The 26558-nt window shown below is 44.3% G+C and overlaps 1 protein-coding gene across 3 annotated transcripts in view; it reads left to right on the forward strand.

Annotated features, from left to right (window-relative positions):
- SLC23A1 (solute carrier family 23 member 1) overlaps positions 1-26558 on the forward strand; it is a 945676-nt gene that overhangs the window by 156792 nt on the left and 762326 nt on the right. For all 3 annotated transcript variants that reach the window (XM_069654343.1, XM_069654344.1, XM_069654345.1), the window contains one exon: positions 9085-9207. In XM_069654343.1, the coding sequence (XP_069510444.1) occupies positions 9085-9207 (123 nt within the window). The remainder of the gene's footprint in view (positions 1-9084; positions 9208-26558) is intronic.

Here is a 26558-nt window from a genome sequence, read left to right on the forward strand (position 1 = left end):
TGCATGTGTTGGCGGCAGCACTATAAAGAAGGAACAATGGAACCCTTCTATGTGCGCTCGATTAGTTTTGATAAGTTTTTACTTTATTGTAGATAGTGATCCAAATGTCCTTTCTCATTTAGGAGTTAGACAAGACACCTTTTGTAAGTTTGCAGTGTCTTTATTTCCAGACCTTTGTTTTATTTTCATATCCAAAAGTAAAAGACCCTCTACACGTGTTTCAATGTCAATTTTTTGTTGACAGATCTTCAGGAGGGATAGTCCCACATTAGACTTCTATTATACACAGCTAGAAAGAAACAATAAAAAGTAATGCATCCTAATCATGTCATAAGAAATAGTGCTTGTCTTTCTCTTGTCTAACATTTGAAACACATTTTTTCGAAATGAACACACTTCTCTTGACTTGTTAGATAAATTAATGAGGTCACCCTTTCTTTTAAACCAAGGACTTGCACAGAATAGTAGAATTGATACTTACATTTGTATTATGACTTTTGTTGTGACTCGGAGATTAAAAAAAAGAAAGTTATGTCTTATTTTGAGGTTTAATGTCCTCTCTTTAATGCTTAAAGTACGACTCAGGATGTTTACTTCCGATTTGTGCCCAGAGAAGAGCAAGTTATACTATTAGGATTCAATGCTGCCTGAGTATATTCTGTTCAAATTTCCTTACTGCAGAGCAGATATGCTGCACGTGGCTTTAAAATGACTACTTTCGCTTACCTTACTGTGAGGCTTCCAAGTTTTTCTTAAGCGTTTGTAAAGTCTGGCATGATAACCAGCGTTCGTTCTGCTTGTCCGAGATTGTTTCACTCAATGGAAGCACTCGTGGTCGCGCGTATATCTTTGACACGTGGTCGCGAGGCTGCCTTTTTGGAAAGGGATAATTGCATAGGTTGCAACGTGCTGCTTGTAACTTATTCTTTGCAATGTTCATAATGTTCCCTAAGTTATCTTTCCACTTAAGGAATCCCAGCTTGTAAACCTACATCTATTCAGTTTTTTATTGATTTGGCTCGGTTAAAGTGTGCTTGCGATCGCGTGTATATTCTAGTCATGTGATCGCGGGGCTGCCATCTTAGAATAGGATAGTTTTTTGTTTTCAATATGTTTCTACTATGATGGTTGGTAACATTCTTATTTTAAGAATGTAAAATGATACCTTCATCAATTTTAGGTTTTACTATTTATCAATATTACCCACTAGGTACTGGTCAATTTTGCAAAGTTGATTACTGGTAATCTTATTAGCTTTAGAGACCACAAAAATACCATGTGCCTTACGGTCCCAGGTTCAAAGGGTTAGTCAATGCATAATTTTTACCTTACAAATTAGAGTAAAAATATCCTCTTAATGTCTCATATTTTGATAAACGATGCAAGCAACTGTTTTTTTCTTTTTTTCTCAGCTTTGCTCGGGAATTTCGTAAGTCCTTTATAACAGGTTGCTCATCTCTGCTTCAGTGTTCAATCCGCTATAGCACGAGTCCAGGGTACAAATCCAGTAGGCTTCTCATTTCCTCCTCTGGGTGGGAGGGTTATTTTTTCTATCCCATAGTATCTGATATTGCTTTTGGTTTTTCCTTTATGCTCTATTAGGTGATGGTATCCTAAGGGATATCTAAGATCTTCTTTGGTTATTGCTCTTAGGTGTTCTTGGATTCTTGTCTTCAGTTTCCTAATGGTACTGCCAATTTATATTTTGTTGCAGATGCATTGAATGGCATATACCACACATTTGGTGTTGCAATTGATAACATCTTGGATTTTGTGCAGCTTGCCATTAGGTAAAAGAATTTCAGTTTTGCCATTTGCACTGTAGGGGCAGCTTATGCATTTGCCGCACTTGCAATTGCCTCTAAGTCGATCAGAGTCACATAGGTGCGATAATCCCCTTGTCTAATGTTTAGTAGAGAAATGTGAATGACTTAAGATCTCTTGTAAACTTTTAGATTTTCGAAAGGTGATGTTTACTTGGTCATCCAAATAGTCTGATATGTCTGCATCCATTTTTAGAATATGCCAATTTTTCTTTAGGGTATTTTTTATTTGTTTGGTATTGGATGAGTACTTTGTAATGAATCTGATTTTGTTGAACGGTTCAGTTGTGGTTATTTTGTTTGTGAGGAGTTCCTCTCTTGATCTTTTTGCTGTTTTCATGTAAGTTTTGTGTAGATGTCCACCATTGTATCCTCGAACTTGAAATGTTTGTATCGATATATTCATCTGATTCTGTACAGTTGCGTTTAATTCTGAGCATTTCCCCATATGGGATATTCCTTATAATATGCTTCGGATGGTTACTATCAGCATGTAAGATTGTGTTAGCAGCTGTTGGTTTCATTTTTTACTTTGGTTGATGGTGAAATTTAGGTTGTATTGGTTGTTGTCTGTTGGCCAAGCGGGCTTCTGCCTCTCCCCTCCTCATACCCCACCATCTTACCCTCCTCTTCAGCAGACTGGATCTCCCTCCCTCAAAGCCAAGGTACAAAAACGTTTGAACCCCAGAGCAGTGGAACCTGTTCCCTTGAGGGAGCAAGGGGAGGGCTATTACTCCCGTTTGTTTATAGTGCTCAAACCCAACCAGGCTGGCTTTTGCACTATTCTCGACCTCTCCTGCTTCAACATTTTACTTCCCCATGAGAAATTCAAGATGATCACGCCCAGCCAGATAAGGTCCTCTCTCCGGAAGGGCTATTGGCTCAGTGTACTAGATCTGCAGGTAGCTTATATGCACATCCTGTCATGAGCACTGCTCCCGAGAAGCCAAGTCAAGCCCAGCATCCCCGGAAGCAGGCTCACGACCCTCGTCCCCGGCTCCAGCAAACCCCTATTGGGGCCCTTTGGACCATGTCCTGGCGCCTCTGGCGCCAGGCTCATAAGGAACCTCAGTCCCGGCGCCAGGGGCGCCGGGCTCATAATTCTTGCAAAGGTGCTTGGGTGGACCTACCTGTAGCAGACCATGCTGCATACTCACCTTTGCAAATGCTGGCAGGATGAAGTCCCCAGACTTCTACTGGGAGGAACTATTCCCTGAACTGGGACTACTTTCTTACCTGGGGGGGGCTGGTGCCACTCCTTAGCTCTGGAACACCGGAACTCTTTTACCTGGGAGAGGCTGAGGAAGAAGACACCCAATCACTCCAACACTATTTAAACCACACCCGATTGGGAAAACGTGCTTCGCGTTATTCTGCATCTGCAGCAGGACGCTCACTGAGTCAGCTCCAGCATTCCAGTGACATCTCCAGCTTCAGCTGAGCAACCTGTGGAAGAAAGACACGAGAACTATACTTACCATCCAGACACCGGCAGAACCTGCAAGCAAAAGAAACATAAGGTTAGCAAGTTGCAACACGTTCGCAGCCGCGCTCGCTTACCTGATCCATCTGTGCTTTCACGGATTCTTCGCGGCCTTCTCTTCAGCAGCCTAACGGCACCTGTAAAGACAAAGAACATTGTTAAGTAGGAATCGGGTGAAGGCGGCCGCATTTACTTTTCTTACCTGCTTTTGTGCGCGTATTACAATCTCTTCAACCACAGCAGCCCGGCACCTGAAAACAAGAAAAGACATTATTTAAGTGCCATTAAAGACTGCAAGAAAGCCTAACACTTACGTGTTTCCCCACGTGCATCCGCGACTGGGAAAACGCCCGCAAGGTCCCGACACCTGCAAATAAGAAAAGAACATTGTTAGAGGTGCTATAATAAGGTCACAGATCATTATACTCACGTACTTCGCACGTGCAACGGCAACGGACGAACAACGCCCGCAACATCTCAAGACCTGAAAACAGAAAACAAGGGACATTATTGAGGTGTCACTGAAATTCCCATACCTACGTACAACCGCACGTGTCGTGCTCTCAGTGACCACGCCCTCAGCATCCAGGCATCTGAAAAAGACAATGCAAAGACTTCATTAAAGGTGCCCATCTCTTCAAGACTATAAACTCTTTATACCTACTGGCATCCGCTCGTGCAGTAACGGTGGCATCACCTTTTGGCATCTCAGCACCTGTGCCACCTCTAAGGCCACAAAAGACTTTGAGGACCTCCAGTGACGTAACTGGAACCCACGCACCCCTGCATAAGTCGCAGGATGGAGAGCCCAGCATTTATACGCTTAAGGTGAGAGCTCACCAGGACATTGGACTTTCGGAGAGTTGGCGATTAGTGAGGAGGAAGTCCAGCCAAACGGTCATTAACCCTTTTTTCTTCCGCCTGCAGAAACCTTACCCTGCAAGCCAAACGGTCAATAAGAGGAAGCCCAGTCCAGAGAGTCATCCGAGCTCTACGCTTCTCAATTGAAGAGACTATAACAGTTCAGCCGGGACCAGCGCCTCCGTGGGAATCAGGTGAGCGTTACACATCCTGATTTGGGCCCCACATCGGAAATACCTTCGGGTTTCCGTGGGAACGGAACATTTCCAATATCGAGTGCTGCCGTTTGGTCTCAGCTCGACACTGTATTGTGTCTTTACAAAGATGATGACGGTCATCGCAGCGTTCCTCAGACTTCACAGAGTTCATGTCTATCCATATTTAGACGATTCAGTTTCTCCTCCAGCTCCTGTTCCACCTAGAGTTGTCAATGAACTGGCAGAAGTGGTCTATGACGGTGGCTCAGGACCTGCTATTCCTAGGTTTCCTAGGTTTCCTAGGAATAGGATACTGTCAGTGACAGAGTTTTCCTAACAGAGGACAGAATTGCGGATTTGTCAACTATGTGCCATCTTTTTCTAAACCCACAGGTCAGTCTGGTGGTTCCAAAGACTCCCTGGACTCATGGCCTTATGTGTTCTAGCTCTGCCTCTTGCAAGACTCAAAATGAGGCGCGCACAGCAGGCACTTCAGAGCTGCTGGTCCCAAGCTTTGGACCCAGACTCCTAAAAGATACTGATGCCATCTTCCATGAAGTTGGATCTTCAATGGTGTACAACCTCCAGCAACCTCTCAGTGGGAACCTCCTTACAGGAGCCTTTACCGCTGGTCTCGATCACAACAGACTCCTCCCGTCTTGGGTGGGGTGCCACTTTGGAGCATCTCGAGCTCTACGATCTGTGGACCACCCAGGACAGGATGTCTCATATCAACTACCTGGAACTCTTGGTGGTTTTCCTGGCATTGAAAGCTTTCCGGCCTTATACCATCAACAAGGTAGTGCAAATTTGCATGGAAGATTCTTATGTGGCTATGTTCTACATCAACAAACAGGGGGCACCAGGGCACCTCCTCTGGTGGACCTAGGCGTCCAGATTTGGAACTTGGCAGTCTAACACAATGTCTGGCTAGAGGCCGTACACATTCCGGGACGGAACAATGTAGCAGCGGATTCCCTGAGCCACCAGTCTATGGTGAATTACAAGTGGGAAATGAACAGAGATGTTCATGCCAAACTTTTCCAGCAATGGAGCTCTCCAACAGTGGACCTCACTGCAACTGCAGCCAACTGCAGACAACTGCCACTCTGTGCCTCCAGAGACAGTCTCAGAGCATCTTCGTTGGGGGATGCGCTCGAGATCCTGTGGGACAACATGAAGGCTTATGCCTTCCCCCCCTTTGCCATTGATTCATCGTTCGCGCTGGAAGCTCAGGAGGGGCTCCAACTGCACTCTCCAATTTATAGCTCCTTGGTGGCCTGCCAGGTTCTGGTTCTCGGAAATGTCAGCACCTATCAATATGTGACCCAATCAGGTTACCGTAGACCCCCATCCTCCTGCACCAGAGCAATCACCAGGTGTGGCACCCCTCGCCACAAACCTTCAACTTGGCAGCCTGGTGCATTAGTTCATGTCCTTAGCGCAGTTTAACCTTTCCGAGGATAATATGCACATAATACAGGCAGCACGTAAGCTTTCTATAAGAGCGCAGTACAAAAGTAAATGGATTTGTTTTTGTCATTGGTGTTTTGCTAAACAGCTTGATCCTCGACATGCTTCTATTGACTGTCTTTTCTTTTATATCAGACCTTGCAGCCTCTGGCATCAACGTTTTATCATGCAGAATTTATCTGTCAGCCATTGCAGCTTATCGTTCTCCAGATAGTTGCTCTTTTTCTCTAACAAACCCAGTAATCAAGGGGCATTTCGCTGGTCTCCTTCACCTCTTTCTGCCGGTCAGGCCTCCTCACCCAAAATGGGATCTAAATGTGATCCTTAGCGCTCTGTGTCACAAGCCAATCGTACCACTTGCCACTACGGAACTCTCTCCTGGAAAGTGGCATTCTTAATTGCAGTTACATCTGTGAGAAGAATAAGAGAGCTTCAAGCTCTCTCTGTTGAGCATTTGTTCTTAAACTTTCACAAGGATAAGGCTGTGCTTTGCACTCATCCTACTTTCCTTCCAAAAATGGTCGCAGAGTTCCACATAAACCAGTCCATGTCCCTCTCGGTTTTCTTTCCAGACCCAGTCTCGGATGCGGAAAGGGTGCTCTATAACCTGGATGTCAGAAGAGCTCTGAAGTTTTATCTTCAAAGAACAGGCGATTTCAGACGCTCCCCACAACTCTATATTACTTTTGGGGGCCCAAAAGGGAAACCGGCTTCAAAAGCTTCCATTTCATGATGGATCGCTTCCTGTATCTCAGGGGCTTATACAGTTGAAGGACCTTCAGGCCCGAAAGGGCGTTCATGCACATTTGGTCCGAGGCAAAGCGGTTGCTTTTGCCTTCCAGAAATATGTCCCTTGGGAGTCCATAGCCAAGGCTGCTATGTGGGCTTCTCCCTCAGTTTTTTGTAGACCCTATTGTCTTGCACTGAGCGCCCAGACTGATGCCCAGTTTGGCCAGGCAGTTCTTAAGAACCAGTAAAGGACATTTGCATCCTCCTGTTTCTTTGGTTAGTGCTTGGGAATCTCCCAAAAGTATGGAGGAATGGGGGTAGGACGCAAGAGTATAACAAAGTTACTCAACGTAGTGACTACCTTGCTCCTAGTCCATAGTCCCCTTTCCTCCGTACGCCTGCCCGCCGACCCCTCTAAAAAGTTTCCTCAATTTTGCTAATGGTCCTTTGCCTTTGGCGATAGAAAAGGACTGAAGGGCGATGCGCGGGGCAGACCTCAGGAAGACGGGGTTACAGCCATGTGTGGTGGCTCCATGTAAAAATAAAAGGACAAGTCGTTTTTTAATGCTTCTAAGTGCTCCGGTCCCGTTCTGAAGGACAGCATGTCTAAAAAGTATGGAGGAAAGGGGACTATGGACTAGGAGTAAGGTAGTCACTACGATGAGTAACTTTGTTATTTCCATCTGTTTGGGGGATGGAAATGCTAGTGTGACAGCCACGGTTTAAACCGCGGCTGTCACACTTCAAAAACAAATCTCCTGGCAGGGTCAGAAATTACCCTGACATGATTTGCAACTCCCCCTGCGCCTGTCATGAACAGTCCGATGTGCTTTAAAATGCCCAGAAACACCCCCTTATTTGTGCAAAGTGGGAAAAAAGGGCATCTGCGCTCATTCAGATGCCCTTTGTGAATTGGGCTACCACCTTTTTTAGCACAAACCGTCCAGCTTCATCTTTCCACAATTGCATGGAAGGAGAGAACCAATTGCAACCCCTTGTTCACTGAAGGCTCTGGTTGCAAATTGATTTCTACTTGTTCCCAAGTCACACCAAGATGTAGGCAATGTGAGAAAGGAGGCTTTCCCAAAGAAAAAACCAACAGGAAAGTGTGGCACAATGCTCCTGAGCCCTGAGTCTTTCTCTTGTGTGGGCCACCGGCTCTGGGAGGGTCAACACCCGAATAAAGGCACACCTGTCTTCTTCTCTCCCCGTTACCATCCACCCATCACGTGTTCACTCCCTGTGGCAGCAGGCAGAAGAGGGAAGGGGAAGAGCAGGAACACAGACTCCTCACCCAATACTGGTGGAGAGTTCAGGAAATTACCACTGCGTCCTTGTGTTCTGCCAGCCCTACCTGTCAGCCAGGTGAGCATGAGTGAGTGTCTGCTGCACCACAATTCATTGGTGGGTTATCACCAGCCCTAAATGGGACACAACTCACTCGGGGTCCTCCATGATTAAAGATTCGGGATAAGAGGGGAGAGGGAGTTTACAGTATTTGCTTTTAAACGTTGGGTAATAGTTCCTGCTTTTACATGTGAAGACATTCCTGCGTAAATTCGTACTAGCATAAAGGGTTCATTTCATCCTCTATTAAGTAGAATTGAGTTTAGAAAAGCTGATACGCAAATTCTTGTTTTCTTAGCTAAGCCAGACACCCTCAATTTACATTAAAATTATTCTCACTTATTGATCAGGTGTACACAAGAATTTTCTTTTTTGAATTCTTTTTTTAAAAAACTTGATTTTTAGTGTGCCAGCTTGATCTAGGACATGAATAAGCCCTGATCAGAAACTGGCTAGACAATAGAGAAATCAGCATCCCCCTCCCCACCCCAGGCACCCTATCCACCCATGACACAGCCATGACAAAGAGGTAGGTGGACAAGGGACAAAGGGGAGTGGATCACAGTGACCCACAGACAGTATAACAGGATGAGCATGTAGGCTTACTCAGGATGTCCGACCCAAGTCCTTAAATTTAATGTTCAGATTATGCTAAACTATAACCTTTCGTGTGTTGGCTACCATGTGGATGCATAGCGTGATCATATGGGAGGAGCTCAAGGAATCCATGATGAACGCCATCACAAACAGGGATCAGAGGGGATATAATCCCCAAACATTAAAAATGCTCAAGAACAAGAGGCACTAGATTTAAGATTTATGTTTAACCGTCTATGCTGACCAATCAATAATTTTAATAAGAAGACAGAGCAAAGTGAGATGTGTGCAGAAAAAGCAATCCAATTCCGTACCATAAAGTGAAAAGGACACCTCTTGCCATTTACTGCTTTGCCTCTCCAAGGAGTGCTGCAACCGTTCTTTTACAAGGAATGGTGTAGGAAGTTGCAACCAATTATTATTGCAAAACTGTGCAATCAGTCGCAAACCGGCGTTTGTTAAACAGATATGATTATATTGCAGCTTGATGTAGAGTTTGTAGAAAATGTTGGAATTTGATGGTGACTAAAAATTTAATAAGTAACTGATCCTCTTAATCTAAATTGATTTACAGACTGCAGAAGTCCACACGAATGAAACTTCGTTAACTGTAACGCCGGGGAACAATGGGTTTGATCTCATTTACAGAATAGAAGATGTTCCTCCGTGGTACCTTTGCATTCTTCTTGGATTACAGGTAAAAAGACATTTAACCAGACGATTTAACCCTACTTCTGCATAGATGGGGATGCTTCCTGCTACTGAAGCTACCATTGTATATGATATGTCCCTGGTTTTGCCATGAGTACAGTTGTGATTTCTTTCTTAGACTCTTGGATATTTAAATGAATCTCGGCTGAAGAGAGCTGAAGCTGTGTATCCAGCCTGACCCTGTTAAGTTTGAGGTCAGGCCCGCAACCACTTACTTTTAGATGGCCTCCACCTCCATCCAGAGATGGTCCAGGCACTGTTACCACGTTGGGATAGTCATCCACATCTCTTGTACTCAAAGAGTCTATTTCACTTGTACCAAACACAACTTCTGATAGATTTTGGGAAATTCATTGATAAGCCTGCACCCCTCTTTGGTCATATCCCTGCCATATAATTTTGGATTACGCTGTCTCTGATTATCTGTGTGTACAAATTGACCTCCTTGTTTCAGTTTATAATTGTTCATTGTGGACTTCTACATGGAGGATGCAGTGCTCTCATTGAGTAATGTGTTTCATTGCCCAATCACCTGCAAGGGCTTAAATAAGATATTCCCAGATCATGGCATTGTATGCTCCTGCTTACAGGTAAACACCTTCAAAGTAAACACTTGTTAGAGCCAGTACTCATTTTGCCCATCCTCTCATGCCCACTTTTTAGGTTCCCATAAAAATCAGGCCAAAAAAACTGACAAGCATTTAATCATAAACACAAATCTACACAGCAATGCAAGGACACAACTTCAGCTGAAAGTGGAACAGGACATACAAATCTCAACATCAGGCAGCCCATAAAATCAGAAAAGGCAGCAGCAACCAGATACACATATAAAGTACACCCCTAATTGCAAGACTTTCCAAAAACGAGTCTACCATGGAACAAGAACGATTCACTCACACAAGCAAAGTAAAGATTCAGGAAAGAAAAGGGTAGTACAAAAGGATGAAAAGAATGCATTATGCAGTGATGTTGTTTAAATTGTCGAAAAGCCACACACACACATAACACTTTAAGTAACAGCACACACAATCTGGGAAGAAGCGTTATGCTGGAACTACAACAAATGTTTACTCGCACTTTTACTATTGTGTCTCAATCTTTCATCCAATCAAGCAGAACTAATCAAATTGAGCACACATGCGATTTACAGAGTGCAAATCGATGCCAATGAGACATTACCTATGCCATTCAACCCGTGTGGCACCATCATGCTCTAAGGTGTCCGGCAGAAGACATGCCCGTGGTGCACAAACTACTTTTATAAATAAACAAATGAATGTACGTCACACAAGCCACAGTGCAATGTGAAATCCTTTCAGTTACAAAATACTTTAATGGTAAGAACGAGACACACAACTATGAACGTTTGACCAATGGTAGCCACGATCGCTACTTGCAATGAAAGGTAGGCATGCCACAAATCTCATACACTATTTAGTAAGTACAGATAAGGACAGTGTCATAGCCAACAGCACCAGGTAACACTTCATGACTCAGTTGTCATCCGTAGATGGGTGCTTGAATCTCTGCAGTGCAGTATGCCACTGTCCATCTTTGTTTATGGATGGCCAACCCAGAAGTCTCCAGTGAAAATGAAATAGAAAAGCTTACGCTCTAAGTGCTGTCACAGATGGCCTCGAGAACACTCAACTCTAAAAGATATTACAATGGTTTTTATAGAAATTATTGTGAAGGGGCTCCCTATAGGTCGTCCTTCCCCCTCTCGTCTCCCGGAGCAATTCCCTCCCTAGCTCTGGCTTCTCTATTGTTAGGTACTTTTTTCTAAAGTCCAACTGGTGGGGGACTTCATAAAACTTACCTCTTGGTATTAGGGACCCAACTCTTAATACAGGCCTGTACTACACAAGTTGGTAGATCGGCTGAGCAGCCAGGCTTATCTCAGAAGGGAACAATGTGAGCGCCAGAGCAGTACAAAGAAGTCAGTACATACATAGACCCAAGAAAACACTTACTCACTTTGAGTTATATTAAAATATATTTGTTTATATAAACACAAGGCACACAATCAAATCGAAAATGCAGCAACTAACTAAAACATTCAATTAAAAATGGAATCAAATTATAAAATTATAAAAGGAACAATAATTCAGGTGAGTAACTTTTTCTATGCTTTACATATCCCAGCGTATCACCTTTTCAAAATAGATTTTTGAGGGATAGTTTGAGGTTAGACAGAACACAGCTAGCAACTGTTAATAACAAGTACACTCTCCCAGAGGAATGTTGGCAGTCTGTTTCCTAACAATAAATGTGTTCACAATTAAAGCATATGGAGGACCCAGTATTGCCAAAGCCAGTAGCATCAAGAAGATGGACCTTTGGGAAACCAATGGACACGAGAGATCGGTAATCCCTACTATCTAATAACTGACTGGCTGGCCATTATGGCCTAAAAGCAAACACCTTATCTATCCCCCTTCTTCTGGGAACAGTCTAGGTGAATCGTAACTTGGGTTCCACAATAAGAATGTTATCAAGAAATGGTGTCTTCCAATCACCCAAGTGTCACTCAGTCCTTTCCTTGCATGCTCTTGTACTCCTCGCCCTGATGTTCTATCCTTCCTTTACTCTTCTACTCTCTCCCCTCTCTTATTCAAACTCCATTTTTCTCTTCGTATTTCTCTTTCACTGTTCCTGATGGTCTCTTTTTCACTTCTACTCTTTCCCTCTCTGCTATCCCTTCTTTGCTTTACTACTCTCCTCTCTCTACACTACTAACCTCTCCCCTCCACTCTACTAATGTCCCCTGTACCCCTGTACTACATTACACTCCAGTCACGCCTTCTCCCACATTCATCCTCCTTTCACTCTGTCTCCTTCTCATTCAATCTCTTTCACCCCCTGCTCTCCCTCTGTTAGTCTCACTCACTCAACTTGCAAAAACTCTCACACCCAAGTATCAGTTTCTCCCACCATACGCTTTCAGCAATCCTCCTCCATGCTCATCTGCACCATCCTTCCTCCACTTGGTTTGTTGATCCTCCTCACTTGACCTCACTTGAACAACCCACACTGATTGGTTTCCTGTGCCTTTTTTTTATCCTCCCCCTTCCATTGGTTCTCTCCCTCAGCTGGTTCGCAGGGCTAACTACTAGCTTCTTTCTACTTGGAGGATGTGCTAAAGGTATGCAAACGCATATAAAGGGCTTTAAGCCCAATTCCCTTTTCATATGCGGGTCCGCTGGCATTTGGTAAAGCCTGCACGCACAAAGTATAGTGAATTCCAGAGTTTGTATGTTCTCTGGTGTTGGATAATAGTGACATGTTAAAGGTGTAGACAATTCCACGGTTTGTGCCAGGAGTAAACAAAATTTCTGGATTGACGGCTTTGATATGTGGACCGCTCTGCGGTTCTGCTGAAAGTACTTTTAACCGTCCATGTCACATAGAGCATTTGGATTGTCAGTTTGAGGTGCAGAGTGCACAGTGGTCACGGAGTTCCTTGCTGGCTCTCTCTCGGCTGGGTTGCTTGCTCTTTCTTCCACCACCGGATCTTCTGGGAAATCTAGTTCTATGGGGGCAACAGAAAAAGACTGGCCAGCATTGTGAACAACAGGTATGGGGCTAGAAAAGGCGTCACTTAGTTCACTTAGCCAGGCACATGTAGAAGGGACAGAGACTGGGGTCCAACCATCAGACCCCACTTCTGGTGCAGACTGACTGTGGTAAACACCCTAGTAGGGCTCCCACCCCAGGTTGAGAGGAGTCCCAACCCCTCTTGTCAGGGTCAAATCTCTGACCTTCACCTTGTCACAGTGCACAAAAGCCATGTACACCTTCACTTACATACAAAGCATGTATGCTTTATACAAAGTCAGCGCATGTTGTAGGGCTAAGGTACTTGCTGAACAAATCAAGTTACTTAAGTGTATATTTATTTGTAATCTAAACAAAAGTATGTTCTATAGTTACTGTGTTCCACAGTTTTAAGAGCATCAAAATATGTAATCAAATTAACAAATAAAGATTTCTATATTCATGCACACTTGTTCAAACACATTTGCAAATGAATGCAGATTTCTGCATAAACACGGCTGCACATCTGAGGGAATCATATGCCCAGGTGCCCAGTATTTGTTTATTTATTACAAAGCTTATATATCACTTTTATCCAAAGAGAAAGGAATAAAGATGGTACAATCAAAACTGGGAAATGACAGAGTAGTTCATGAAAAAAACTCAGTTAATAAAGAGGAATTAAGACCCAGGCTGGAGGAAATATTTAGACGTTTCTTGAAGAGCTAAAGTGTGGGACAGGAGTGAATATCCTATGGGAGAGAATTCCAAAGTTTAGGAGCCAGAAGTTGAAACGATCGGAACCATCATGCCCAGTTATCATAGCAGTGCCACATTTCATTAAGCCCATTTCGGACAGCAGTGCCAGGTTTCATTTTGCCCACAGTCAGGTGCTGAAAGCTCTCCTTTGTAAACTAACATTTTAGGTCAGTTGCCAAATGGGCCTTCTACGAATTGCCTTAATCTATTAGCCCCAACATTGACTTGCAAAGGGAAATGTTGACGAGTTTGCAAGTGACGTGTGCTTTGTAAGAAATAAGGAAGATTTCATAGTATTTTAACAACTTATTAGAGGGGTATTGTTGGAGGCTGATGCCTTTGGAAGTGGCTGCAAGTGTCCACTTGTATTTATGTGATGTGCACACCCATGATGATGCATACTTTGCTTTTCCTAGTTCTTTTGTGGATGCTGCTATTGCTGCTTACCTGCACGGATCCCACATACTGTGTCCTCATACTATTTCCCAAGGCTCATGGTCCAAAATCAGGTGCTGCCGCTTCGTGCTCCCCAGCAGCAGTCTGACTCTCCACACTTCCACAGGGAGCAACTTGGAGCCCAAGTCTAATGGGTCCTGGGACAGACTCAGCTGAAGAGTCTATATATGGGAGCTGCTTGCAAGCTTGGAGGGACTCACAGCAGCCTGGCAGAGGCACCTGATAACAAAGGATGGTGGCGAGTATCTCTCATCATGAATGCTGCTGCATGAAAAGTGTGGTAAGAAGAGTAGGAGGGCACTTGAGGTTCTCTATGGGATGAGTGGGCCTCCTATCACAAGATGTGCTGCTTTTCATCCCCTCCTGCCATGTGTTCTGTCATTATGTGTGTACGGTGAGAATAGTGGCTTCCCAGTACCTTTCTATACCACCAGCGGTTTTCAACACCATTGTCACATTCCATTTTTCCAGTTCTGCAATCAGCCCAAGCCATGACAATTATTTTAATCATTCACTGTCAAGTGTTGGCCACCAGTAATTTCATTAGAACATAGCTCGCCAATACGTTCTACATGTGAACCTGCATGCAACTGTTTATTGTACTAATTTGTTCAAATAAGCTCATTTTACTGGCTCAGAATAGGTGGCAGTCATTATCACCTACTACATGTTTTTGACAAAACTATGGACAGCCAGGGTGAAGAGCTGTAACTTACAACCTAGCTCAAAGCCCACCCAAGCCTTTTAAAGTCCCCACTAAAAACACATGGCCCGAAGAAAGTAAGTGAGATTCTGGCCTATTAGAAAGGCTAAAAAACGGGACCAACACATATGGAGCAGAAAAAGAAAGTAACCGAACCTGCTGAAGTCAAGGATGGTCCAAAAATGAATCCAACTGTGCTAGCATCGTAAGGATCCTTAAGTGACACACATATGCCTAAGACAGATGGCTACAATAAGCCTGCTATAGTTCCCGGGAGATGCTTGAAAAGGTTAGTACCAAAATGCTCATGATGACGGAGAAGGGAGAAATTCGTCAGCGCAATTGGACAGAAGCACTTAAGAGGAAGGAAGTGCATGCGTGAGATGTGGAAACAAATTCCTGATGGTCTTATCTGAGAAAATGTGGAGATTGGTGGAGTTACAAAGGAAGGCAATTAAAAGACTTCAGGAGGAAATTAAATGTGAAATTAAAAGCTTAATTATCATAAGAACGATGAGGCATCACAAACAGTATTGACTCAATCAGCCACATTTAAAAGAATACCGAGTTGTACCCAAACCACCACCCTCCCAACAAAAGGAAAATAAAAGACTCTTAGCTTCTATAGAAAACGCTCCAAGTGTCCCAGTAGCTGGAACTTACTAAAACCAACTAGCCCGGTTTTTCTGGCCATATACAATTGTAATACAAAAGTACATAACTTACCATTCAGGAAAAGAAAACAATCAGAGAAATATTTCAATAGTCAATTTTCCGAAAATTTTAAAATAGAACTCTAGGAAGCCCCTTCAAAATGAAATGTTGGTGTGGCTAGGGCAAAAGGTTGAACCTGGAATGGTCTGAACAAAAGTACTGAAAAAATGTAAAAGAGTATGCTTCCCAGAGTAGTTTCAGGAGAGTGATTGCATCTTAGTGGGTTGCTGTTAGCGAAATCTTCTGATAAGGCAAATTGTTCAAAACATTCTTTCATTAAAATAGCCCAATTAATTAGTCATGCATAGACCTATGACCTTTAAAGTTCTTGCATGTATGAAGATTCTATCAAGGTGCAAAGACCGTTCTCCCGTTTTGTACTGCCCTGTTTTTCAAGCAACTGCAAGAACATCTCAAGATAGCCCACTGTTGTCTTAACATTTGGCCCAATTGGTGGACACCACCATCCCCTTTCGGTCCCCTCTTATTGTTCTTATAATAGTTTTTTTTGTTTATTCGTTTTTTTTAACTGTCCACACCAAGGATTCTCAAGTTCTCATTTCTATGTGAGATGCTCAAATGCGCTCGTTTTATGTGAAACAATCTTCTGTTTGCTTATACTGCTTGCTACTATCTGAGATGGGCCAAAGGCTACAAATCCAAAGTATGTTAAATAAATAAACTAAAATATCAAACTCAATAGATTGCTGCTTTGTTAGCGGGCAGAGCCTGGCAGTTAGGGCAGGTTGGAGGGAGTATACTTTGCACTGTGCGACAGCCACTTCTTCACTCACCTTTCTAGTCTACCACAGATGATAGTGCACAGCATGAGGAGTGGTGGCATTGAGGAACACCCTCTGTAGCAGGAGATTGTGAGCCATAAACAAAGAATGGCAAAGACACCAGCCATGTCAAGCCGTCATAGCTGTCAACTGGCCTGCAATTTGCAGGGCCACCACACAATTGAAGGGTGAATTACGCAAGCCACAGAGACTGCCTTTGAAACTATGAGACAGGGTCTTATTTGATTTACGAGAGCCCTTAATGAAAACATTACTTTTGCCATTTCAGAAGCTCTCCCAGTAGCTAGGAGTCTTTAAATGAACAATGCAAGCTACTGGATTTGTAGAGCATGCAATGCAGGACATGGCTCATGGAAACAGCAGTGCATGTGAAGCACTTGCACCTATAGGGACGTTGTGAAAGGCATGCATTTCTTCTAATCTGCTAATTTTGCAAAAAGCTACTTTGCTTACAGATAACACTATCCCCCTTTCTTGAGATGTGCAGCAAAAAATCTTATATAAAGTTTTGGAAGGAGCACGCATGAGAAGCCCAATGGGAAGCAGAGGTTGCCCGATAACTGCACAAATGACTCTCAGTTCCTTTTCAGAAATTGGCATCTATGGGACCTCCTATGCAGGCAAACAGCTGAGGATAACCTTAGCCATGGACAATTTTGCTTCCTTCCTTCATGTTAATCACCTCACTCTGGCAGATATGCCTCACATACCGCACTGCCAGGCAGGGGGAGAGATGGATTGCTGTGTCCCTCTTCCACGAAAAAAGCAGGCAGGTCAAGGTCACAACACCTAACATTGAATGGATGAATCAACTATAGAAAGAAAACAGCACGTCAATGTGCTGTAGACAGGGTGCTTGGCAGGGATTTGAATGAGCTGATGAATCTAGTCAGGGATAGAACACGCTTGGGCACCAGGAACCCTGACCACCCAACCAAGCTAAATTCATTCTGAAGAGCACTCGGGTGGGTGGACGCTTGGCGAACTCTGCACCCCACAGACCCCGGCTTCTCATTCTTCTCGAGCGCACATAGGTCCCTATTGCACATAGATAATTTCTTTGTCCCGCACAACATGATAGACCAGCTCCAGACGGCCACGTATCTGGCCAGGGGCATCTCGGACAACTCCCTGCTGATCGTGACAATAAAACATGGCCCAAAAACACCCAAACCCACCTGGCGCCTCAACTCATACTGTCTCGGAATACCAGAAGTTGTGGAAGGACTCACTCAGAAAACGGAAGAATATTTCTCCCTGAATGACGGCTCGGTTGACAGCCCAATTACACTATGGGACGGCTATTAGGCAGTACTCTGTGGAGAGACGGTTTCCCTTGTATCGAACCGGCGTAAGCTACGCAACCGGGAAATTGCAGAGGCGGAGGAAAACACAGCCAGTGCAGAAGAAGAGAGCCTTGTAGCAGGGACAGTGGCCGCGAAAGACGCACTGGTAATGGCCCAGGAGGTTCTGAGGAATCTGGCTCTAGACAATGCCAAGACTGCCCAATGGGCCATGCGTAGTCAGATCTACGAAACGGGGGACAAGGCCGGTAAGACACTGGCGTGGTTGGAAAGACGGGAAAGGAGCAAGTGATATGTGCGCGACATACAGGGGCCCGCAGGGGAACTATTCTCCAAAGATGCTGAGATAGCAGAGGCATTCGCCACTTTTTATGAGCCTCTCTATTCCCCCCAGTCTATACCACAGGGATCTGACGGACCACACTTTTTGGACTCTGTCTCACTCCCCAGACTATCTGAGCATGAGATAGGCAAACTAGAGGCAGAAATCACAGAGGAAGAAATAGCAGCGGCCCTGGCCCAACTCCAATCGGGGAAAGCTCCGGGCCCTAATGGTTTCCGGTGGAAACATGGAAGAGGCTGGGAGAACCAATCATTGGCCACATGCATCGCATGATGATGCGCTCCCGGGATGACGGGCAGCTCCCTCGTGATCTCAGCTAGGCAGCCATTGTGGTGATCCTTAAGCCTGGGAAATCACCTGAACTCTGCGCCTCATACAGGCCGATCTCACTCATCAATGGGGAGGCCAAGGTTCTTGCTTGCGTTCTAGCCAATCGATTGCTACGGGCTGTACACTCCCTGGTCCATCGGATCAATGTGGATTCATGCCCTCCAGGTCCACCCGGATGAACCTGCGAAGGGTGCAATTCTCTATCGACCGGGCTGCTACGATTGATGACCCACTTGCATTATTGGCGGTAGACTTTGAAAAAGCTTTCGACTCAGTGGGGTGGGCGGCCCTGTGGGCTATCATGGACCGCATAGGATTCGGTCGCACTCTACGCAGATGACCTGCTCATCTACATTAGTAATCCAAAGACTTTGTGCCCGACAGTCATGAATATCCTCACCGAATATCAGTACTTCTGCAGCCTGAAAGTAGATAAACCGAAAACTGTCCTCTTCCTGCTCCAAGGTGGGGCTGATGCGATCCCACAGCACTGCCCTTACTGTCTCCATTCAGAACTTCGTATACCTGAGTATCACCGTCAGTCCTAACCCTGAGGATTTTACTCGCCTCAACCTGCAACCAGTGGTGGATAGATTTGAATCAGACGTCACCCACTGGCAATCACTCCCACTGACGCTAATGGGCAGAGCGGCCCTCTTTAAAATGCTCTCTCGCCCAAGATTTCTGTATGTCCTTCAGAACGCTCTCCTTCATATCCCACACACGACCTTCGCATCCACAGAGGTCACCCTTCGGAGACTCATCTGGGGAGGGAAACAGCTCGCATAGCATTAAAAACCCTTCAGTGCTCTGCCTGGGAAGGAGAAATGGGCTTACCATGCCTCCGGGCTTACTATTGGGCTGCACAATTGGGAGTGGTGAATGAATGGCTCCACAGAGACCCCGGGATTCCACATATAGGTGGAGAGATCAGAAGTATGGGGGCGATTACACCCCTGCGAGCGCTGTACGCCATGGAAGGGGATATGACTCACCTGTCCGGCATGACACGGCAGGTCCACAAGGTCTGGGCAGAAGCTGTCCAACATATTGGCTGGGGGGGAGACCCACGCTGGACCAACCGCCCTGGAACAACACACACATCCCTGAAATCCTCAAAATGGGACATTTCATCAGGTTGGAGGAAATTGCTGATGTGGTGAGGGATGGGCATCTAGCACCAGTTAGTGAGTTAGTGATATGCAGGACAGGTTTGCACTACCCACTGGAGAGCAATACAGACACATGCAACTTACACATGCTATCCAAGCCCAATTCCCAGTTCTGGCAGATGTCCCAAAGTGCTCCCCCCTAGAAGCAAACATGCTCCAAGTTGGGCTCCCGGCAAAGGGCATGTCAACACTCTACCAGGTGATTGCTGCCTTTGGGGCCCAGGAACTCTCTGGGGTCTGGGAGAAATGGGAGAGGGTGGTAGGCCCGCTAGAATCTGAGGAATGGGTCGAGGCGCTATTGTTCCCATGAGAGATTGGCATAGACTCTAAACTCTGCTTAATACAGTTCAAAATATTGCATCAGGCCTATTACTCCAGGGCCTCAATGACGAAGTGGGGGTGGTGGAGAATGGGGATTGCCTACGATGCCGCAGAACCGAGGGAACTTTTTTCCATATGCTCTAGGACTGCGATATCATTCAAGACTTCTGGAGCCAATGCATCCGTAAGATCAACGTGGTCCTGGGATCTCCTGTCTCGCCGGACCCAAAGATGGTGATACTCGGGATCTGGGGGGAAGTGGATTATACCAAAAGTGAAAAAACTTTTCTCTCTGTGGCATTCAGACTGGGAAAAAGACTCATAGCCTCTGCATGGGGATACCTGGACAGACTGTGCCTAAACTGATGGGTTAATGAGATTGAACGAAGCGCATCACTGGAGAAGCGGATATACAATGCCAGGTGCTGCCATGGGAAACACCTGAAAGTCTGGGGGAGATTGACCGAGAGCATATTACCACCTAGCCTGGAGGGCATGCATGTTTGGGGTAACATGGAGCCCTGAAGAGTGAAGATACGACCATTGCCCCACCCCCACTCTCTCTTTCCCCCTCCTCCGGGCCTGCTCCTCGGAACATCCACATACGCCCCCCATCACTCCTTATTGCTTCAATAACGTAACGCACTGTATCTTGCAATGTGACCATGCTTGATTAATGTCTGATGCTTGATTTGTGTATTGTGACTTGTTTTATAATTAATAAAAAGAAATATAAAAATAAAACAAAGTGCTGTAGACAAATGCAGAAAATAGACTAATGGCAAACATTTTTTGCCATCAAGGTGACACAAGTGCCACTATTCAGTAAAACAGATAACGTGCAGCCCATTGAACACATTCAGGGTTTCAGTGCATGTTAGGTTCAACATTCAAACATTTAGTTGCTAAAAAAACACCATCTAGTAGCCTTAGTAAGTTACGATAATACACTGAAGGCAGATGTTTAATGATCTTGTTTGCGTTTGGAGGAGATATCTGCAACCCTAAGAAAAATGGCTTATTACCTGAGACCTTAGTGAAGTGCCAGAAACTCAGGGTCAAATACTTAGCGTTAAAAGGCATGGACGGCAGAAAAATGCACATATCAGTCACATCTAGCTTTTGAATAGTGTGCAGGTATTCCTTCCTCATTACCCACAATAAGAAAACCTTTCCGCCTTGAAACACTTGTGTATAGGTGCATTACAAATGCCATATCATATCATATCAATTAGACACCAAGTGCTCTTTACCATGATGAGAGTCCGGGTGTCACACTACGAACTGAGACACAGCTCCTTTCTCCTGACTTAGTACATGACATATAGTTAGTGATCGGTCGGTCCATCAATGGGGTGTAGCCCCTTGTTCCTTTTGCATAGAACAGGAGGAGGTACTTTTTCCAATTTTCAGGGGTAAACAATTCAAATTGCAAGCTAGCCAGACATGAAAGGTCCCACTCTTCCTTAGTTCTCCACCTTAATAAAGCCCTACCCACCAAGACAACTTTGGAGCCCCATGATCCCTACAGTAAAATAAGTTTGACCCCTTTTCTAAAGACCTGTCCTAACCAAGTATTGAAGAGAGCATCTTGTGAGATGCACACAATACACAATTTCTTACTTGACAATAGTCAATTATCTCTCGCCAATGTCTAGTAGCAAGTGCAGATTTTAAGGCTTGCAATTTATATGCACTTATTCTGAACACATGCTACTGTACAGAACCCGTGAACTACAGAATTAATCCTGAAACGTGTATAATTGTACAATATGCCCTAGTACACTGCAATTTAATTCTAAATATGTTGTGATTACTACTGACTAGATACTCCTTCTAAATTTTCAATTGAGGAATATTGTACTTAACATTTGATTATTTCAGAAAAGAAACATTTATAGCAGTATTTGGTACACACTCTAGAATACAGAAAGATTCAACTACAGGATTTAGGCCCAAAATTGCACAATTCTATAATACAATACACTGACCTACTCCGCAAAATATCTTGTGCTTACTACACTCTACAGCTTTTATGAGGCAACACTTTACTTGTTCATTCATAATATTATTTGTGACAAAGTCCCATGTCGTGGGCTGGGTAGTGAGGTTGGGGAGACCATGGGGGCTGGATGCCATCACACTCTGTGATGTAGGACCTGCAGGTGGAAAATTGAGGATCCCCCCAGATCCCTAGCTCAATCCCAGCCCTAAAAGAAAGAGAGCAGGAGGAGAAGAAACACCAGGAGAGAGAAACATAGCTCAGGAGGGGAGGACGAAGCAGAAAAGGGTGGAAGACCGAGAACAACTAAAAGGGAGAAGGGAGAGAGGTACATCTTGGAACTGGAGGAGGAAGGGGAAAAGGACAGAGAGGAGTAGAGGAAGCTGAGGAGTTGAGAACATCTGAAGAGAAGGTGGTTTTAAAAGGTTCAACGTAGTAAAGCGATGAGAAGAAGAGAAAGAGATGGGGGGGGGAAGAGAGCAACACCACATTAGCAGTGGATAAACAGGTAGCGAAGAGGAAGGTTGCTGAAGTAGGGGAGGGGGACAAAAGCTAAGGGAGAATGTGAAGAGGGCCTGACCATTGTGGAAGAGGGAAGTAGAAGAGCTCAGGAAACAGAAGACACATCAAGCAGGGCCAAGTGGATAAGCCACCCACCAATCCAGCACTGGTGGAAACGGCGGCGGAATCAGCCACCAACACTCTGGGGCCTGTTCTACACCCCACCTAGGTCCATTGAGGTTTGGCACCACCATTCCCAGATGTGGAACCGCAAACATCAACTCCTCAGGCCCTGGTTGGAGGCAAGAACCACTTCTATAACCAGCATCCTAACTAGGCAAGAAAAGAGTGACCACTCAGCAAAGGCAAGAGAGAAAAGCAAGGGACATTTACTACCATACGGACTTTAAAAGATTTCCATTTGTCCACAAGCAGACACAGCCAGAGGACAGAGAGGGATGGGCTGATGGATTACAGTCTTTAACCAATCTAGAATTATTAATTGTTGGGCTCTTTGATTGTCCCTCACTTTTACTACCAGGCCATACTATGCTGGACTGTTTTGTTCGTAAAATAAACCCTTTTCATCAGTCTCGAGTTAGCTCTTGATCCAGGGGCCCATGATATCCTATATTAGCACTCAGGGCGGGTGCTGCAGCCAATCAGTTTACTTGGATTACATGCTGAATTCCACGATCCAAGCCTGCGTTCCGAGCATACTCCGAGCTGTGAATGATCGTTCCACCATCTTGATCCCACCTCCCCTTCCTTCCGGTCTCCACTCCCTCCCACGATCCCTCTCCACCCCAATTACCTGCTTTCTGTCAGCAATGCCACTGCCACCACTCCCACATTAAGCACCACAATGGAAATGGAAGAGGGGCTCTGTATGAAGCACCGCTTTCCATTTCCATGATGGTCATGTTAGGTAAGTATTTAATTGAATGAACTGTGTGCTGTGAACACACGCCCGTTCATTCAAATATAGTAAATGCTATCAGCACCCTGGATTAAAAACCTGAGGTGCTAATAGCTATAATACCCTCGCTGGTTGTTGGGATGGGAGGTAACGGCATTGGGGCCCATATTCAACCATGAAGTACAGTATGTATCGCTAGCAACCATGTAATCCTAAAATGTACTGTGGCACAATGAAAAACATTTTTCAATGCATATTCTGTGTATTTCATTGTGAATGTACATTCTACCATGGCGTTAACCCCCTTTCCAAGGGCTGGAACAGAGGTGAACGGGCCAGCAGCCTGAGTTATCGGCCTGAGTGAAGTGAGGGTCAATAACAAGGGAACTAGGCAGTTACCCCCGTTCTAGACTTTGGAACGAGGGATTAAGGCTATTAGGACCCATACCAAGGGCTGGGACAGAGCGAAATAAAATTATTTTTCTACCGCGAACGGAACACCACGATGCATCCCCATCGGAGAAAGAAAATACTATTCCAAGATGGCCAACATGGAAAGGGAAGGACAGGCTTCATTTCCACAGCGGCTTGCGGTAGCGCCCGCTGCTGAAATAAGGTAAGTGGGAGTGGGGAAAAAAGTGGACGGAGGGTGGGGAAAGATGGCAGCAGGCGGAACTAGACTCCAGGTGGCATGGAACGTGGGCAGAGATGGGCAGTTTTAGCCCACGTTCATAGGCACCGGATTGGCTGGCTCAGGGTGCTAATAGAGAATACCCCACATTAGATGTGAATACCAAACTATTTTTCTCAATGCACATCCTGCGTATTTCATAATGAAAGTCCATTCTGCCAAAGAAGAATAGTGAAGGAAATATAATTACTCTTCATTTAAGGACTAATGTGCTTAAATGCAACATTTTGACATATTGTTCTTTTTTCACCTCAAAACTGCCATCTCATTGACACAGCTTGCCACTATTGTGGCTCTAAAATATCCACAATACATAGTTGATACTTCTATGTGAGATGGTGTCTTTCGTTTTGTCACTTAGTGTCTCCTTGTCCTTCAACAGTGATGGAAGTGCCTGTGCATGCATTCCCTGTCCACACAGATGCGCTGCTTTCAGGCATGTAAGCATCCTGGCATGTGTCACAGGAAGTTTATTGGTGGATTTAAGGTTATAAGACTTGTTCAGGAGGGACGTGAGAAATGATGAGTGCTGAGTTTGAACCTCATCACTGATTCGCTTCTCTTAAGTTCTTTGATATAACTCGGTTAAAAATGGATTGTTGTAATTCTATTTTTTTAATTATTTTTGTATTGTATATGGTTAAAAAAAACCTTTTACAAATCCACATTCAGCAACAGATCCAGTCAAAATACAGTTGAATAAAAACACAGAACATAGAATATATACACAGTAAAATATGATCAAACATAATAATACTATTTTTTGCACATATTTTGTGTTGCACGTAACTCCTGCAAACTTACTAGATATTAACACTTTCCCTGAATGTGTGGCTAGCTGCCACTCATCTGTCCTCTCTGCCTGGATATGTATTTCAAGTCACCCAAAAAGATGCATTATAGAAAATGGCTTTCTACTGTAATTCAGTCATTTTATTAGATACAAGTTAAGTGCACCATTTCAGTGAATATGTATACAGTAGGTACTTGAGACCTGAAGCTCTGAGTTGAACAGGGCATTAATAGGGAAGGAGACCTTGCTTAGGCCTAACTTGGACATGCATATTGGACATGGATTTTTGTTGGGAGTATAGCTCAAGGGCAACAGGTTTGCCCTGGGAATAACACAATGCTGAGCAGCATGGGTTTGATTCCCGGCCTTGTGCTGAGAGGCTGGACTCGGACATGAAGTGCAAAATCAAAAATATAAAAATTGCCCAGTTAAATTATTCCTAAGTTAGCAGTGTTGTCTGTGGACCCAGTAGGTCAGTCAGTGTAATCTCTTTATCAATCAAAGCGGTCGTCTTTCGTAATGTTTGGCCCCCTCTTGACAATCAATGCTTTTTCCTTTAATGTTTTTGCAACCCTGTATCACCACTCATTGTCAATAATTATTATTTCGTATGGAGCATGTCATTCTTTTCTGCAGGCACATGTGCAGTAACCCTACCAATCCCCTGATATTATTTCTGTGTTTTCCCCTTCTATCTGGAAAGGCTCCTGCGCGACGGTACTCGAGATTCAATCTATGTTCCTTTACCCTGATGTTTCATTTTTGCCAAGGGATAAACCTCCCCAGACACTCTATCATCTGCATTTACATTTCAAGTTGGAGCCTGCAGGCAGAAAGAGCTTTTTTTCATATTTCTTCAGCAGTTGGTAACTTTCATGCTTCTATTAACAGTGCACACACTCTCCATAAAGATGAAGGTAGCTGCTGCTACTCTGTGACCTTCCTCAGTAAGTGTCACCTGCATTTGAATAATGTATGCGGAATATCACTGAGGGATTCTTGGTTTGCTATGAAGAATGTTTAAGAAAAAATACATTCTTTACATAACCGAAGGCTTTTTGCAGGTGAGGACTTTGGTAGCTGATGGGATCTGCCACTGAGAGAGTTGGGTATTGTTTTTAAAATGTCTGCACCAACCAAAGCAGCCACAGACTGGTTGTTGGCACATCAGCAAATAGTTGCAATGATTATTTAACAATGGCCTTGCATAATTTTAGCCTCATGGCAGGTGTGCACTTTTGCTCACCTCTTTTAATGCTGCCATGTTATGGACTATTTATTTTATATCATTGTTTTATTGTGTACACCACCAACCTGTTGACAACCAGTAGCACACATTTTAAACAATCAGGGTTTGTAATAACAGATCATAAGAGTTCACATAAAAAACAATAAAAGCCCTAATGGAAGAGGATTGAACCCAGCTCCCATTTTTCAAATCAAGTGTTCAAACCTCTACACTATCAATGCTAATCATATATAAACACTTGAACTCAGAACGGTACATCATTATGCAAATGACAACATCCTCGGAAGTACCAGCTATTGCCAGCTTTATGTATGGATAAAATCTACTTACGGGCACTGTGGTTTAAGTCTAGTGCCACCCTGTTGGGAGGTGTAGTAGGTTTGACCTCAGGCCTTTCAGCAATGTCGGCAAAAATAAACATGTGGAAGCTGCTTACCGAGATGGAGAGTGTAGTATTGTGACAAAGAGTGCATCACATGTCAGACAAATTTAAAGCTGTGTTGTACAATGACAAAGGGAGCTCCATTTTCATGCATGTTGGCCAGTTTGAATAAATAGGGTACAGAGCATTAGCAGATCGTGAAACAGTGTTTTGAAATTACTATGACATATGGAACCATCACCCAAATTCCAAATATACAATTCGTGGCCAACACCCTCATGATTAGGTATGTGGTAATGGTATAAATGTGCAGTATTCTGCCTTTGCCATCCACCCTCATTACATTCAAGCAGTG

This window comes from Ambystoma mexicanum, chromosome 3q (genome assembly GCF_040938575.1).
Source record: "Ambystoma mexicanum isolate Mex_15411 chromosome 3q, UKY_AmexF1_1, whole genome shotgun sequence".
NCBI lineage: Eukaryota > Metazoa > Chordata > Amphibia > Caudata > Ambystomatidae > Ambystoma > Ambystoma mexicanum.